Genomic DNA, 17,210 nt, shown 5'->3' with positions numbered 1-17,210 from the left:
CTGATGCGAAGAGATGACTCATTTGAAAAGACCCTGATGTTGGGAAAGATTGAGGGCAGGAGGAGAAGGGAACAACAGAGGATGAGATGGTTAAATGGCATCACCAACTCAATGGACATGAGTTTGGGTAAACTCTGGGAGTTGGTGATGGACAGGGAGGCCTGGCATGCTGCGGTTCATGGGGTTGCAAAGAGTCGGACATGACTGAGCGACTGAACTGAAGACAGCATATCAAAATTAATCTATAAAGGAACTCTACTTAATTGGGTTGAAGGTCAAGCACTTTAAGGACTCACTATTCTAAAACTCTCATCAGAAATACGGAAACCAATCCAAATGATTATTTCAAGTTCATGTGCTCTAAGATTATCTTTGGTAAATAAAGCTAGTTTAACTTTGTTGGGTTATTAAAGCAGACATATCTTTGGAGCTATCAGCTTTAAATATAATATTTTTATTCTGAATAGGCTTACAATTTGTCAGGAAGAAAATTAACTTGGTATGATGAAGTTTTCATAGGTAATCTAAACCTAATTTGTGGGAGCAAATGACTCAGATAGGTGTAGTATAATTTGGATAAGAGATACAGAAAAACATTTTAGCAACAATTACATTTTATAATATATGTACTTAAAAATAGTTTCCAAAATTCTTTTTGGTATCGTAGAGCTTTGCTAAATTAAGTTAAATGATGAGAATTCATTGAATATCTAGAGTATTTCCAAATAAGAAAAAAATTATGGAAACATTAACAAACATAGGTTTATTTACTTTGGGCTTCTTATTACAAAGATACTAAAGATAAATTTGGTTCTATCAGTAAACATGTTTAGTGTCATGTTGAGAAGTTTCCATGTCTCTAGAGATTGTAAAAATATTTATTATTTTGTTAATGTAACAGTCATTTAAAAAAATAATCATTTAAAAGACAGTCCATGATTCTTTACTTCCTAAATTTTCACTAAAAATTTAAGTTTCTAAAGGGTTAGAAATTCAAATGTAATTGAAAATTGTAAAACCAAAAAAAAAAAAAAGATACCTTTCCTCATGCAAGAAGAGTAGGATGTGTTTTTGACTAAAGAAAAGGATGAGAAATAAAGATGTACTTGTGTTCAGGGAAATGAGAGTAATTTTGTCTAAACTGGAACTTTTGGGTATAAAAAATAAATCAAAAGTATATAAAAGGCTCCAAAAGTATGTGTAAAAGGCTGAAGAGAGAAAGAGAATTTTTCCTTGTGTAATCAGGCAGGCAAAAATTAAACTATTATAAGGGTTTATTTTTTAATTATGCTTTAAAATCAATAGTGTACATATATAAAACTAGAATTTAATTTCTTTCAATTGCTAAATGGATAACTATTGTTTCATATTGATCTTTGATCCCATTTGGTCAAGTGTTTAAGCCTTTTGATATCTTTGATGTGTGTGCTACATGCACGCTAAGTCACTTCAGTCATGTCTGACTCCTTGTGACCCTGTGGGATGTCGCCCACCAGACTCCTCTCTTCATTGGATTATCCATGCCAAGAATACTGGAGTGGGTTGCCACGGCCTCCTCCAGGGGATCTTCCCAACGCAGGGATGGAACCTGTATCTCTTATGTCTCCTACATTGCCAGATAGGTTCTTCACCACTAGTGGTACCTGGAAGCCTGGATGTCTTTGACAAACTTCCCCAAATCAAATTCTAAAAATAAAGTCTTTACGACCTGGAAGCAACCATAGGATTTTTCCAGAGAACCCCTGGAACATCCCAAACTATTTGTCAAGCTAATTAGACTTACTTGATATTCAGTGTGTTAAATCACATGGGAAACACAGTCAAATAAGTTGTGACATTGTGTCTATTTAGGAATACATGAAATTATGTGGAATTCCTAGAAGTCTGATATGCCCTGGCATAAACTGTTGCCTGTCATCAAAATTGATGCTAAAACTAAGAGGAATAAATGAACCTGAGAAATGTGTGTGTGTGTCAGGGGGTGCTCTCACTGACTTTCATATAAAAGCAGCCGCAACAGAATCTGTAACGATTGTGGCACAAGTGGATGAAGTTCATTCTGCTTCTGCAGGACATGACCTCTCATTACCAAACTTTTGCCATCCTGATGTCCTTGTAACATGGCAACCATCTGCTCTTGAATCAGAGAAATTAAGATGAGTAAACAATAACCATAAATGAGACAAACAGTTCAAACTATGGGAAACCCAAGACAACCACTTAGTTAGTTCTTCCTGACCCTCTGGTAAACCCCATTTTTACGTCTTTGCATTTCTTCATCTATCATAGTATACATTTAAGCAAAACTATTTTCACCCTTCAGTTCAGTTCAGTTCAGTCGCTCGGTTGTGTCCGACTCTTTGTGACCCCATGAATCACAGCACGCCAGTCCTCCCTGTCCATCACCAACTCCCGGAGTTCACTCAAACTCATGTCCATCGAGTCAGTGATGCCATCCAGCCATCTCATTCTCTGTCGTCCCCATCTCCTCCCACCCCCAATCCCTCCTAGCATCAGACTCTTTTCCAGTGAGTCAACTCGTCGCATGAGGTGGCCAAAGTATTGGAGTTTCAGCTTTAGCATCAGTCCTTCCAATGAACACCCAGGATTGATCTCCTCTAGAATGGACTGGTTGGATCTCCTTGCTTTTCACCCTTAGAGGGCTCAAATATCCTCCCTGGGGACCCTTTGCACATCTATAGCAGAAATTTGTTCAACTGTCACTTAGTGTGAGTTTTCAGTGTGTTCTTATTGTATGTATGCATGTTCTCTAAATGGGTTGAAGTCATCCCCTGTCACAAGGCTGGTGCCCTCACAGTCGCAAAGAAAGCATTAGAAAATGTGTTTTTCGATTGGGACGCACCTTCCACTATCTCCAGTGATCGAGGTACCACTTCATTGGGTAAATCATATCAGCCTTAATGAAAACCTGGCAAACTTCTGGGAATCGTCATCACCCTGTCACCCTCAATCACCAGGCAAGACGGATAGAACTAATGGAAAAACTGAATTCAAGCAGAACAAGTAGTAGTTACATGAAACCACTAAATGGAGTAGGATGCTCTAACGCTTCATTTTTCCAGATTTAAGGAGACCTTTTCTCTTAAGCTATTTGTGACTTACATGAACTTGGTAAATTATGCTTTATAACGATGAAACACTAGTGTTTTCTTCCTACCTGGTCCCTCCAAAATTCAGAAATTTTCAGTGAGTATTATTTTCATGACAATATATTTGTCTACATAAGTTTAGCAAGAATCTGTTGTCCTTGTAATAGGGCACACTTAGAAAGACTAGCTCTATCCCCATCACTTTGACTGCAATGTCATCTTTGAGAGAGCTGTGAATAGACTCACATATGACCATAGGGCTTTAAGCAACTGCTTGGAAAAATCAACCTGGTACCTGGCTTATAAGGTTTCAGCAAAGCTGTCTTAAAAGATAATTTTTATGATCAATCATTATTCTTGCTTCACTTATATCAATGACTAGGCAGCAACATGGAAACTTGCATTACCATAGGTAAAATAGATAGCTGGTGGGAATTTGCTATAAGACTCAGGGAACTCAAACCAGGGCTCTGTAACAACCTAGAGGGGTGAGATAGGAGGAAGGTGGGAGGGAGGCTCAAGAGGAAGGGGATACCTATGGATATGTACACCTATGGCTTTGGTTCAAGATGCCAGATCAACACTTCCTCCTTTAGCTAAACATGAAAGCTTTCCTTTCTTTTTCTTTTCCTCATGTTTTCATTGGCCTGGGAAGATAATGCTGTCATTTCTATAAGGCGTTGTACAGGGGTGTGAGGGAGCAACCTCTAGAATTTAGGATGACTTATTGGGCTTCCCTGGTGGCTCAGAGGTTAAAGCATCTGCCTCCAATGCGGGAGACCCGGGTTCGATCCCTGGGTCGGGAAGATCCCCTGGAGAAGGAAACGGTAACCCACTCCAGTATTCTTGCCTGGAGAATCCCATGGACGGAGAAGCCTGGTAGGCTACAGTCCACAGGGTCGCAAAGAGGCGGACACGACTGAGCGACGGAACGGAACGGATTGCAGGCTAGGACACTGTCTTCCAATGTGTGCTAAAAATCTGATTGACTCCTGACTTGAATGGGTAAACAGAACAGTCCTTGTGAATGAAGCCATTCATTATACCTCCAAACAGGAATGAACTGTGCACTGGTAAGTCTTGTGTTTGTGATAGTAATCATTCTCCTTATTCTCCTTAGGCCTATCAATGCCTAGACGGCTGGTTCCCATCTTAGGCTACCTAACTATGCTCCTAAGGGCTCAAGGAAGGAACCACCAGGAGGCATTCAAGATTCAGGAACTGATTCCTCTGGCAGGACTCCACTTCCCCGGTTAAGAGTTAATAACAAATGAGATTATGATCAGGAACATTTCCTTAACTCTTAGAGACACCGCAGATTCCATTATGAAAATATTAGCTTCCTCCAAAAAAACTACTGGACTCTCAGGCCAAGCTTGTTTCTGATAATAGGATGGCTCTTAATCATTCTTGGGCTGAGCAAGGAGGTCCCTCTGCTGTGTTGTACTTGCTGTACCTGGATTGACACTTCTGGGGAAGCTGAAACTCAGTATGTAAGATCAATGAGTAAGCCACTTAGCTTAAAAGAGTGACTCATTCAAAGTGTTTCTCTGACTGGTTTGGGTCTTGGAGACCAGGGCTCTGAAATGCACTGCAAACACTGGAAATTATCCTGTTTATAAGAATAATAATCTCCCTGGTGCACTGTATCCTCTCATGAGTTTCAAATGCATGTTTGCAGCCACTGACCAGCAGGAACATGATCTCCCTAAGACCAAAACATCAGAAAAGAAGCAATGAGAATAACCAACTTAAAAATTGTGTATCTGAAGTTGTGACCTGTGAATAACACTATGGTTCAGCAAAAACATCATGATCATGACCTATGATTACCACATCAAAGGTCAACAAAGCAGTAGCTGAGACTAATGCTAAGGCCTTAAATTTTTATCGTCTTTCTCAGTTAGGTTGAATATCTGATCAAAAGGGGATAATTATTAAAGAGAAAAAAACAGGGCCAAATGGTGTTACCTGTGCTAAAGCCGATGATGGCAAATCTAGATTTAATACCTAATGCAATTGAACTTTTGACCTTTTCCAGAAAAGTACCAGTCTAGAATTGTCTGGTCTACATCAATGAGGTAATCTGCCATATAGGGCCTCTGTAACCCCAGAGGAAGAAAAAGTCTGCGTGATACCACTCTAACATCCCTTCTCCCCCACAAAATGGAAGTCCTGGCCTCAAAATCCTTTCTTTTCTTTTGTTAATAGCTCCCTTGCCTCATCCTTCTTCCTATATAAATCTTCCAATTTGTACAACTCCTTGGAGCACCCTGCTAGTTACTAGATGGGCTGCTGCCTGATTCATGAATCACCTAATAACACAATTACATCTTCAAATCTAGTAGGTTGATTTTTCTTTTAAACAATACTCAAATAGTGTGTATCTCTTTTCTCTCTCTCTCTCTCTCCTTCTTCCCATTTTTATGTGGGTATTTATGTCAATTATGTCAAATTTTTGTGATGATACTGTTTTCATTGGACATTTTAAAACCATTGAATCTTTTAAAGTCCTCATTATCCTTTACTCTGTATGTAAATGAAGCTTCCCTGGTGGCTCAGATGGTAAAGAATCTGCCTGCAATGTGGGAGACCTGTGTTCAATACCTGGGTTGGGAAGATCCCCTGGAAGAGAACATGGCAATCCACTCTAGTACTCTTGCCTGGAGAATTCCCATGGATAGAGGAGCCTGACGGGCTACAGTCCACGAGGTTGTAAAGAGTTGGACACAACTGAGTGACTAAGCACAGTACAACACTGTGTATAATTGTAGCTATACATTCTTATTTTTCCATAAAATTCCTTTATGTATATTCCCTCTGATCCATTCCCAAAGTTATTACTGTGGTATAGGCTTTCAAAACCCTTTGTGGTGTAATTACAAAGCTTTGGTTGATCCCAACCCAGCCTTCTTGCTTTGAGTTTCTCCTTTCAGGATCTTGTTATGAGGTTGATCATCCTTAAACCTACTGAGTTTAACTGACTATAATAGAGTTTTAATTATCACTCTTCACAGCTTCCCAGATGGCTCAATGGTTAAAAGAATCCGTCTGCAATGCAGGAGACACAAGAGACATGGGTTCAATCCCTGGATTGGGAAGATCCTCTGGAGGAGAAAATGGCAACCTGCTCCAGTATTCTTACCTAAAGAAAATCTCATAGACAGAGGAGCCTGGCAGCTGCAGACCATAGGGTCACACAGAGTCAGACAGGATTGAAGCAACTGAGCACATACACATGTATACATCTGGGTTAAAAGGCTGCTTTGTGTCTCACCATGTGAATCCTTCAAAATGTGATTGGCTTTAAAAAAACAATTGTTTTACAACTTTTGAAACTATAGTCAATCCTTGGTGTATGGGAGGCTTTGGTTCTGGGAGCTCCACTCAGATACCAAAATCCACTAATGCTCAAATCCCTTATCTAAAATGATCATCTGTATCCACTGATCAAACCAATGGCTAATCTGTGGATTCAACCAGTCACAAATGAAGACTTGATCCACAGTTGTTTGAATCCTTGGTTATGAAACCCATGAATATGGAGAGCTACCTTCATGCTTATTGAAAATTATCTGCATGTAAGTGGACCCATGCATTTCAAACCCATCTTATTCAAGAGTCAACCATATTCATATCCAGAGCAGAGGTTTTTCTGAGTTTTGTTCCTCTTCTGTTAGTTTTTAGAGCCTTTTATGTAAGTGAGGGCCCATTGTCCTCTTGCTGCTACTAGAGGAACGCTGAGGTTTCTGTTTCCTTTAGAAATGCAAATAAAAATGTAAACTTAACTTCCTTCTGATACAACCCCAAAATAGCTCCTGGGCTAAATAGAAATGAATACCTTGACCTTAGTAACCTGAGAGCTTAGGGAGGCCTGGAGATTCATATCTATTTGAAGATACTGAATTCTGGTTCTGAACAAGAGAAGCATAATCCTATTACATTTACACAGCTTGCAGTAGACTTTGAAATTCATATTAATATTCCTGTAGGGAAGACAGTTCTGTAACTAAGAGCCATGCAAGTCATAAGAGAAAATTATTGCTCCTGGTTTAGCAAATAACTGTATTCCTCAAAGGAAAAAAAAAAAGTCCCTTCCCACCCTCCACTCCTCATTCCATCAGGGAAAAATACCTGCTGGTGATATGGGTGGGGTGGAGGTGGACAGAGGAATTACTTTGTGCTTTGCATGATAGCTTATTATGTTAAAAATAGAGAGGCAGGCATGAGACAACATCTCTGAATTTTAGTTCACATTACATTAACTAAAGCATCATGCCCATGCCTTAGGTCACTCACCTCCTTTAATATTTATTTCTAATTTATTGCCAATTTTTGAAAAAATGTGCATATTTTACCTGCAGGAACCATGAAAGCCACATAGCTAATCCTACCCTAAAACATGCAAAGGAAATGAAAAATAACCACTCAGAATCATAATTCACTTATTAAAATGCAATCTTTGCTATAAGTCCCACACCTTACTCTCTAAACCAATGCCTAAGGTATTGTAAAATCTGCTCTTTTGTTAAAATCCAAGATATTTTCACTTAGAGAGCTGCCCTACATTGTCAATTTAATTTCTACACTCTAACCTGATTTTTTTAAATTTACATACTTTAACAAATTATATTATAAAAGAGATTTTTAAAGTTTCTTAGAATCTTTATAATAAATTGTTTCCGGATCAGGTGATGATTAGTAAGACAAATTAACAAAGAACATCATGTCCTCCAACTGGTGATTCTGATGTTGAAGTCAGAACAGAAGTTACAAATTCCTCCAAGAATGATCTTTGACACAAAGAATTCCGGGGTTGGCTAATTTATTGTCTGTGAGATGAGCACACAGTTACCAAAAAATGAAAATCTGAAAGTTTTTGAAAATAGTGTTTGTCACTGTCTAGACTGGAAACCCTAGTTGATATGGGGTCACAAGTAGTATCAATGAGTACTCCCTTCTTGAAATAGACAGGAAAGATATCACCAAATATCTTTAATCATTTAAGAAACAGTTACATCTGTGGACAGAGTTCTGGAGGCAGCTAGAGTTACTCCTGACTCTCTCCTGGAAATGCCCACAGTTCATAGCTAATGTAGCTCATTTTCATTCAAGTTTTGAAGCTAAATGGAAGAAGTTATCTTCCCCCTCTCCCTCCTTAAAAACAGAGGTGACAGCGACAATCTTTGTCTTTGACTATTGTTCAGTCATAAATTCTGTATATTTGTTTTCCTCTCTGAATCCACTAAAACAATTTCTTGCTGTGATCTATGTAGATGAATATGACAAAAAATAAATTTGTGCAACTTATATGGCTAAAGGACTATGACTGCCTCCACCTGGAGATTAAAAAGCCTAATCATTCAGAGATATTCTCTTAAACTCTTAAAATGAAAGAATATTAGCAAACTTAATCCTCCTGTGTATCTGTGTGCATATATATGTGTGCACTCAGTCATGTCCGAGTCTTTGTGACTCCATGGACTATAGAAAGGCTCTTCTGTCCAATGGGATTCTCCAGGCAAGAATATGGGAATGGGTTGCCATTTCCTTCTCCAGGGTATCTTCCCGACCCAGGGATGGAACTGGAACTTATACTGAAAGTGGATTACTCTGCCCAAGGGTTTTTTGTTTTTTTTTCTTTTCTGAAAGAACACCTTTTAAAAAAGTAAAAAAAAAAATCTTTATTTTAATTGGAGGATAATTATAATATTGTGATGGGTTTTGCCACACATCAACATGAATTGCCCATAGGCATACATATGGCCCTGACTCCCTTAATCCTCCTCCCACCTCCCTCCCCACCCCATCCCTCCAGGTTGTCACAGAGCACAGACTTTGGGTGCCCTGCATTATACATCAAAACTTTTAAAGAGAACCCTTGATTAAAAGTACAGATTGCCATCTATAAAATAAGCCAGGGGGTTGTAATGTATGCATAGGGAATACAGGCTATAATGTGACAACTTTGTATGGTGATGGATGATAACTGATCTTTTTGCTGAAATCATTTCACAATGAATAGTGAATAAAATGAATGAATAAAAATATCAAATCACCGTTGTGCCCGAGACTAATATGTTTATTATAACACAATTAAAAAAAATAACGAGATGCTCTGAACAAAGAGAAAACACACAGGTTCCATCTAAACTATTGTGGAAGAAGTCTATGCCTCTCATGGTGATAAAAACCAATTTAAGGAAGAACAAAAGGATTTGATAGAAGATTAGAGATCTGCCTCCCTTGGCCCCATAAACATTGTTCAGTGAGAACAAACCATAAGAGAATGCAGGTACTTCTTGGAAGTCAAGAATATCTAAGGCAGCACAATTTTGATCTCCATTTCTTACTCTGTATCCATTATAGTGTCATAGATGTCAAGTCTCTCTGCTATGATAGAGTATACCCACAAACTTCTGAATGAGAGGAAAGCACTATCCTAAAGAAAAATACTGCTAAGTCCATTAAACTAGCTTTAAAGTAGTCACTGTGAATAGCAAAACAAGAATCAGACCACAGTATCCACAGACAAACTCACTTCCCTTCTAACATGCCCACATTCTTACTCATTCTTGTTTTAGTACTGATATTCTACCCTATGAAGGGTAGACACATCAAAGTACGCTGGAATATTTAGGTTTCTTCCTCTTATACTTTCATTTTCTGTAGAAGCTGAGCTATCATTCCTTCTTTTTTATACAATTATGATTATATTTATTTGGCTGCGCTACATCTTAGTTGTGGCCTGGGGGATCTTTAGTTATGGCATGTGGGATCTAGTTCCTTGACTGGGGATTGAACCCAGGGCCCCTGCATTAGGAGAGCAAAGTCATAGCCACTGGACCATCAGGGAAGTCCCTATCATCCCTTCTTAATTCAGATCAAGCACAAGAAGCTGTGTAGAGAGAATACCCAGGCTTTCCTTGAAGGATGACACAGTTAGGACAAAGGAATCTGATTGCCCATTTCCTTGAAGACTGTATAGATATTAAGTGACAGCTGTAATTCTATTTGTCCTTCTATATTTTGTTTTCCTGTTTTTGAGCAAAAAGATTTTCTTACTGCAAATCAGTTAATCAGAGATATAAACACAGTGAGATAAAACAAGGAGCACTTCTGTTTTGGATGGCATAATTGCTTAGAAATCATAAAAAGCCTTCTTCATGAAAAAGAAAAAAGAAAGGACATTGGGTAAGATATACCCGTTCTAAATAGATTGCAGGGTTGACCCAGAAGAAAGGAACTGATAAAGCACAAGCAAAGTAAAAGTTCAAGATGCAAGGAACACAAGAGAGACAAACTTCATCCTCAGGGTTTCTATAAAATCTTGGAGACTTAAGTTTCCACTTTCATGACTTTAAGGCCTGTTATGGAGAATTTAAAAAAATATTCCATGCCAGAAGTGATGACCACAAAGGTTGGTCCTCAGTGTAAGGCTAGACTGGAAAGAGACATGCCAAGTAACACATTTTGCTATGGCTACTTGTATGTCTACAATTTAATCTGAGATGGTGAGGGGACCAAACCCTTTTGTAAGAATTTATAATCTCAAGGTGGCCTTTCCAGGATTTTAGGGTCTGAATTCATGCTCCTTCTGTGATTCAAAAAATCCTCAAAGAAAAACATAAATGGTAAGTGCTTCCAGATTCCTGGGCTTCCATGGGACAGAAGGCTGTAAAAGCCACCTGACCAGAGTGTTACAGCAGTGGAGGAAGGGGCTGAGCATCTCCTAATTCCTTACTTTGATCCTCCTGACTTCACGCAGCCCCTTGGCTCCTTCCTCCTCTGACTGTAGTCCTAAATCCACAACCTCTCTGGTTCTACATCTGCAGAAAAAAACCTCTAGACTCCTACACAAATAGGAAAAGTTGGGAGCCTGACTCTGCAGCGTGAGGGGCAGGGTGTGGCAAGTGCACACGGCTGGCTCTTTAGTCAGACTCACAAAAGCTCCTGATTTTGCCCCCACCCCCAACACATACTTGCACGTGTGCACACACACACACACACACACATACAGCCTGCACTTCCTTCTACACTTCCTTCTGTAGAAGGTGGTGCTTGTTTGGAGTTGTTTAGGCCAGAGAACCTTGTTTCTCTTCAACCCTCCATCCCCATACACACTTAGGTATAACCCTGCTCTGAAAATTACTGGGTTGGCCAAAAAGTTTGTTCAGATTTTTCCATAAGATGTTACCCCATATTGTACTTATATCTCCATCCACTTTCCACATCATATGTCTGAGGTTATAAACAACTCCTAAATTTGCTTGAAAGTGAGCTTATTGTGCTTCTTGTTCTCTGGAACAATTTTATAAAAGGAATCTCATTGAAGTTTACATTTTTGCTACTCTTTCACGTTTTTCTTGCGGGTTTTGAAGTAATTTTAGAGAAAAGAATAGAGTAGAAATACCTTTGCTCCACTGTCTTAAAACTGGAGATCTATCCTACTGATTTAGAAGTACAAATTTCCAAACAAGCCAATACTAGGAATTCTCTGATGTTGGGGTCTAACTTGGGGAAAACTCATAAAGAATCCTGAGCCTGAAGAATTGATGCTTTTGAACTGTGGTGCTGGAGAAGACCCTTAAGAGTTCCTTGGACAGCAAGGAGATCAAACCAGTCAATTCTAAAGGAATTTGACCCTGAATAATCATTGGAAGGACTGACTGATGCTGAAGCTGAAGCTCCAATAATTTGGTCATCTGATGGGAAGAGTTGACTCATTGGAAAAGACCCTGATTGTGGGAAAGATTGAGGGCAGAAGGAGAAGGAGTCAACAGAGGATGAGATGGTTGGATGGACATCACCAAATCAATGGAAATAAGTTTGAGCAAACTCCAGGAGATAGTGAAGGACAGGGAAGCCTGGCAGGCTGTAGTCCATGGGGTCACAAAGAGTTAGACACAACTTAGTGACTGAACAAAAACAGGTATCTACCTTGTCTACTTTGAAGGACTATCTGGGCTCTAGCTAGAATCCACTGAAAACACTTCTAAGATAGATACAATAATTTGCTACTATAGGATAACTTGCTACATAATTTAAGAGAAACGTCTCTGCAGAATTCACTATGATGTTGCAATGGAAACAAACCATAATTATCTCTAGTTAATCACACAGCGTCAAAGTCTAGGTGCACTGGGTCTTGCACAAAGGTACCATTTTATTTTTGACTGCTCAGCATGGCATAAGGGATGCCAGCTAGGGATCAAACCCGCACTCCCTGTGTTGGAAGCACAGAGTGTTAACCACTGGACGGTCACAGAAGTCCCAAAGATACCATTTTTAAAATACTTCATTTATGTAGATTTTGCTGATCTAAATATTTAATAACAACTGTGCAGCAGAAAGTAAGTACAAGCCTTGGAATAACAAGATTATATTATTATAACAATTTTCTGACATACGGAAACAAAATGTTATTAGGAAGTGGTTCCTTCCTGTAATTTATAGCCACTGTATAGCCTCTGAAAAGTCCTAAATCTAACTACCTTGCACATCAAATTTACATCTGCAAATGTTCCGACAAGGACATCATTTCCAAGGTGTAATTATTAGGGACTGAATTCTAACCCAAGCTTGATCATTTTTCCTTCAACAAGATATCACACTGGCCCATTACATTTGTGACTTTATACTAATTGGACATAATGAGCAAGAAGAAACAACTCTAGACTCACTGGCAAGACATTTTCATGTCAGAGAGTTAGAAATAAATTTGAGAAAGTTCATGTGACCCCCATGGACTATAGTTGCCAGGATCCTCTGTCCATGGAATTCTCCAGGCAAGAATACTGGAATGGATTGCCATGCCCTCCTCCAGGGGATCTTTCTGAACCAGGGACTGAATCCAGGTATCCTGCATTGCAGGCAGATTCATTACCATCTGAGCCACCAGAGAAGCCCTGAGAAAGTTCAGGGACTTTCAACTCCAGTGAAAGTTCTGAAGGTTCAGCCATGTGAGGCATGCTGAGAATCCCTTCTAAGGGAAAGATACCTTATTATATATGGCCCCTTCCACAACTGAAATAGAGATACAACATCAAGCGTATTGTGTCTCTTCAGATTTTGGAGGCAACACAGTCCTCATTTGGGTGTGTTATTCCAGCCCATTTGCCAAGGGATCTGACAAGCTGCTAGTTTTGCATGGGTCCTAGGAAAGAAAAACAAACAAACAAACTCTGTAACAGGTTCAGGCTGCTGGGAAAGCTGCTCTGCTACTTGGGCCATCGGATCAGCAGATCCAGTGGTGCCTGAAGTGTCAGTGGCAGGTACAGATGCTCTCTGGGGTGCATGGGAGGTTCCTATAGGTGAATTTCTGTTTAGGTCCTTCCAACTGTGGAGTACAGCCCTGCCGTCCTCTGCAAAGGGCTTCTCTCCATTTGAGAAACGGCTTTTGGCCAGCTACTGGGCCTTCATAGAGGCTGCATGCTTAACCACACACCCTGAGCTGCCCATCATGAACTGGATATTATCTGAGCTATCAAGCCACAGGTAGGGCATGCACAGCAGCACTCCATCATCCCATGGACATGGTATTTACATAATCAAACCCAAGGAGGACCTGAAGGCACAGTAAGTTACATGAAGAAGTGGCCCAACTGCCCATGGTCCCCACCTTTGCTAAACTATCCTCTCTCTTCCAGTCTGGACATAAAAAGTCATGGGGAATTTCCTACCATCAGTTGACAGAGGAAAAGAAGACTTCGACCTGGTTTATGGATGGTTCTGAATGATATGTGGGCACCCAAATGGACAACTGTGACACTAACCCCTTTCTGAGACATCCCTGAAAGACAGAGTGAAGGAAGACATCCTGATGTATAGAACTTCAAGCAGCATGTATGGTTGTTCACTTTGCTTGGAAGGAGAAATGGCCTGCCGTGGAATAAAGTATAGACTCATAGGCTATGGCCAATGATTTTGCTGGATGGCTGGGAATTCAGTTCAGTTCAGTTCAGTTCAGTTGCTCAGTCGTGTCCGACTCTTTGCGACCCCATGAATCACAGCACGCCAGGCCTCCCTGTCCATCACCAACTCCCGGAGTTCACTCAAACTCGTGTCCATCGAGTCGGAGATGCCATCCAGCCATCTCATTCTCTGTCGTCCCCTTCTCCTCCCGCCCCCAACCTTTCCCAGCATCAGAGTCTTTTCCAGTGAGTCAACTTGTTGCATGAGGTGGCCAAAGTATTGGAGTTTCAGCTTTAGCATCAGTCCTTCCAATGAGCACCCAGGACTGATCTCCTTTAGAATGGACTGGTTGGATCTCCTTTCAGTCCAAGGGATTCTTAAAGGAACACAATTAGAAAACTGGTGACAAGAAAAGGTAGGCAAGTGGTATGTGGATAGATTTCTCTGAATTGGCAACAATGTGAACATATTTGTATGCAATATTTGTATCCCATGTGAATGCTTCCTAAAGACTGACCTCAATTGAGAAAGATTTTAATAAGCAATTGGACAGGACGACCCATCCTGTGGATATGAGTCAGCCTCTGTCCTCAGCTACCCCTGCCATCACCTAATGAGCTCCCGCACAAAGTGGCCATGGTGGTGTTAAGGAAGGTTATGCATGGACTCAATATAGGCTTCCACGCATCCAGAGAAACTTGGCTATAATCATGTCTGAGTGCTCAATCTGCCAGGATCAGGGGCCAGTGCTGTGCCCCCAATATGGACCATTCCCCAAGGTGATCAGCTAGCTACACGGTGGCAGGCTGATTATACTGGACTACTTCCATCATAGGAGGTGCAGTGTTTTGTTTTTATCAGATAGGTACTTATTCAAATAGGATAAGGATCTGCCTTTCCTGCATGCAATGCTTCTATCAAAATTACCCACTGCAAGATAAAAATGATCACTTGCCATCTGCCTCTACAAGAATGAAGTCACTAGTCACTGCAGTCACTGACCTTAAACATACTCAGAAAGTTCAGGGCAATGATCAGAAATGAGGCACTCTGTGCTCTGTGATAAACTAGCAGAGAAGGCCTTCAGATCGTTACATATTTCCAAGAGAAGATTTTGTGAGCTCAAATTCTTGCATCTTATATCTAGCAAAGCACTGAAATCATTAATGAAGACATCTGCTACTCAAGACTAGCAGCAAGTCTCTGGCAAAAGGTGTGCTTGATAAAATGTATCCCCCTTCACTATAAACATACACATAATCTGACCTCCCCCACTCCCTCTCTGGAGTAGCTCCTCAGCTACTTAACTCACAATTCTTATGCTGCTGCATTTTTTTCAGTTGACACTCTCATCCATGGACTTACAGGACACCTTGTCCATCATCATAATATTCCACACAACATTGTTTTGGATCAAGGATCTCACTTTCCAGCAACTGAGATCTGGCAATGAGCCCATGCTCATTGATTGCACTGGTCTTACCAAGTCCCCCACCATCCTGATTTGATATAATGGTGAAAAGATCTTTTGAAGACTTAATTACAACACCAGTTAGGGGGCAGTACCTTGCAGGACTAGGAGAAAGCTTTCTAGAAACATCCAACATGTGGTGTTTTTCTTTTTTCTCCCATATCCAGGATTCGCAGGTCCAGGAGTCAAGGGTGGAAATGGCACTGGAATAACTTACTCTTCCCCTAGTGATCCATTAGTAAAATGTTTGCTTCCATTTCCTCTGCAGTCTTAGGTTCTGCTGCCCTATAGGTCTTATTTCCAGAGGGAGGAATGCTTCCACTAAAAACATAGCTATGATTTCCTTGAACTGGAATTGGAAACTGCTACCCACCCACACTGAGCTTCTCATACTGTGGAATCAACAACGAAGGGAGTTATTATGCTGGCTGAGATGACTGATCCCGACTAATATGATAACCTATGCAATAGGAAGAGAAATAATTCTCAATATGCCTTTCAGCTGAATTATGAAACCAGTGATACACAGCTGGTCTTACAAGGTCTGAGTTTGGCGACATACATCCCTTTAGTGACAGAGTGGTTGGATTTTAAGAACAAAGCCTTCTTGTTAAAACTTATATTACTGGAATGTGAATTCTGAAAGAAACAGAACAGTGAGCAACCCAATGAGTTTCTGAGTGCTTTTCAAAGATTTCAATATGCCACACCTTCTAGACATTGATGATAAAAGGCACTTATATACAGATCCAGAAGTCAATTCACAAGATCTTCTAGAAAAAAATTTTAAAATATGGAATGCATCACAAATCTGCATGTCATCATTATACAGGAGAAATGCTAATCTTCTCTGTATTGGTCCAATTTCAGTATATGTGCTGCAGAAGCAAGCACCAGAAATTTTAATAGTTCCTTTCTAGGCATATTCCATATGAAACATACAGCAAGCACATACATAACAATCAGGTGTAAGTCATGATTGCTATGATTAGTTAATTCATTCAGCAAGGATTTAATGAGCATCTAAAATGCACAATTTGTATTATCAGATCCAATTTCGACACATCCCTTCATTCTTTGACTAATACCCAATGAGCATTTGGACCATCAGCATGAGGGTATGCTAATGACCGAGAACATATACTTTCTTACATTGCATTAGTCCCTAGGTGCACTAGCTAGTTATGGTTAAAAGGTGGTCTAATATCAGCATTAACTAACACCAACCTTAAACTCAAACACTCATAAACAATCCAATCCAGTAAGATCACACCTTATCCAAATATAAGAAGAGATATCAATTTATAAAAGCAACATAACTTTGAATTACATTTGATTATAAAAACTGTTTTGAAATCCCCTTACCTCTTGTTTGCACCCCCTTTCCGCAGGTTTCACTGGTGCCCATTGCCCCCTGCCTGACAGACTCTGGCACTAGGACACAGGGGCTCCATTTCTGTGGCCTCCATCTGTGATGACAAAGAACAGCAGACTGGAAATTTCACCACGGCAAACATACAAAAGAACTACTGGAAACAGGTGAATTTGAAACCCAAAGCATAAAGGTAGTAATTCAATAAAAATGGATTTGATTCCGATGCCATAAAAGGGAGCCCTGGCACACACTAGGGATGGCATCAGTCTCTGTGCCCCAGACCCATAGTTAAAGCAGTAATTCCATTTTTCAAAAATGTGGACATTTTGCACATAAGCCT

General features: G+C 40.1%; 1 protein-coding gene and 2 non-coding genes across 3 annotated transcripts in view; all 3 read right to left on the bottom strand.

Annotated features, from left to right (window-relative positions):
* Positions 1–17,210, bottom strand: part of THSD7B (thrombospondin type 1 domain containing 7B) — a 953,717-nt gene that overhangs the window by 439,226 nt on the left and 497,281 nt on the right. Inside the window, exon 11 of the mRNA XM_088842327.1 lies at positions 16,861–16,964. Within this exon, the coding sequence (XP_088698453.1) occupies positions 16,861–16,964 (104 nt within the window). The remainder of the gene's footprint in view (positions 1–16,860; positions 16,965–17,210) is intronic.
* TRNAR-CCU (transfer RNA arginine (anticodon CCU)) lies at positions 9,894–9,966 on the bottom strand. The gene has a single exon. It is a non-coding gene; the product is annotated as a tRNA-Arg (tRNA).
* Positions 16,283–16,389, bottom strand: LOC129538700 (U6 spliceosomal RNA). Its single transcript, XR_008682257.2, has one exon. It is a non-coding gene; the product is annotated as a U6 spliceosomal RNA (small nuclear RNA).

Source organism: Moschus berezovskii, chromosome 2 (genome assembly GCF_049115385.1).
Source record: "Moschus berezovskii isolate FMDL1 chromosome 2, NW_MosBer_1.0, whole genome shotgun sequence".
Taxonomy (NCBI): Eukaryota; Metazoa; Chordata; class Mammalia; order Artiodactyla; family Moschidae; genus Moschus; species Moschus berezovskii.
Note: the sequence above shows the minus strand (reverse complement) of the source record. Positions and strands in the feature narration are given on the sequence as shown.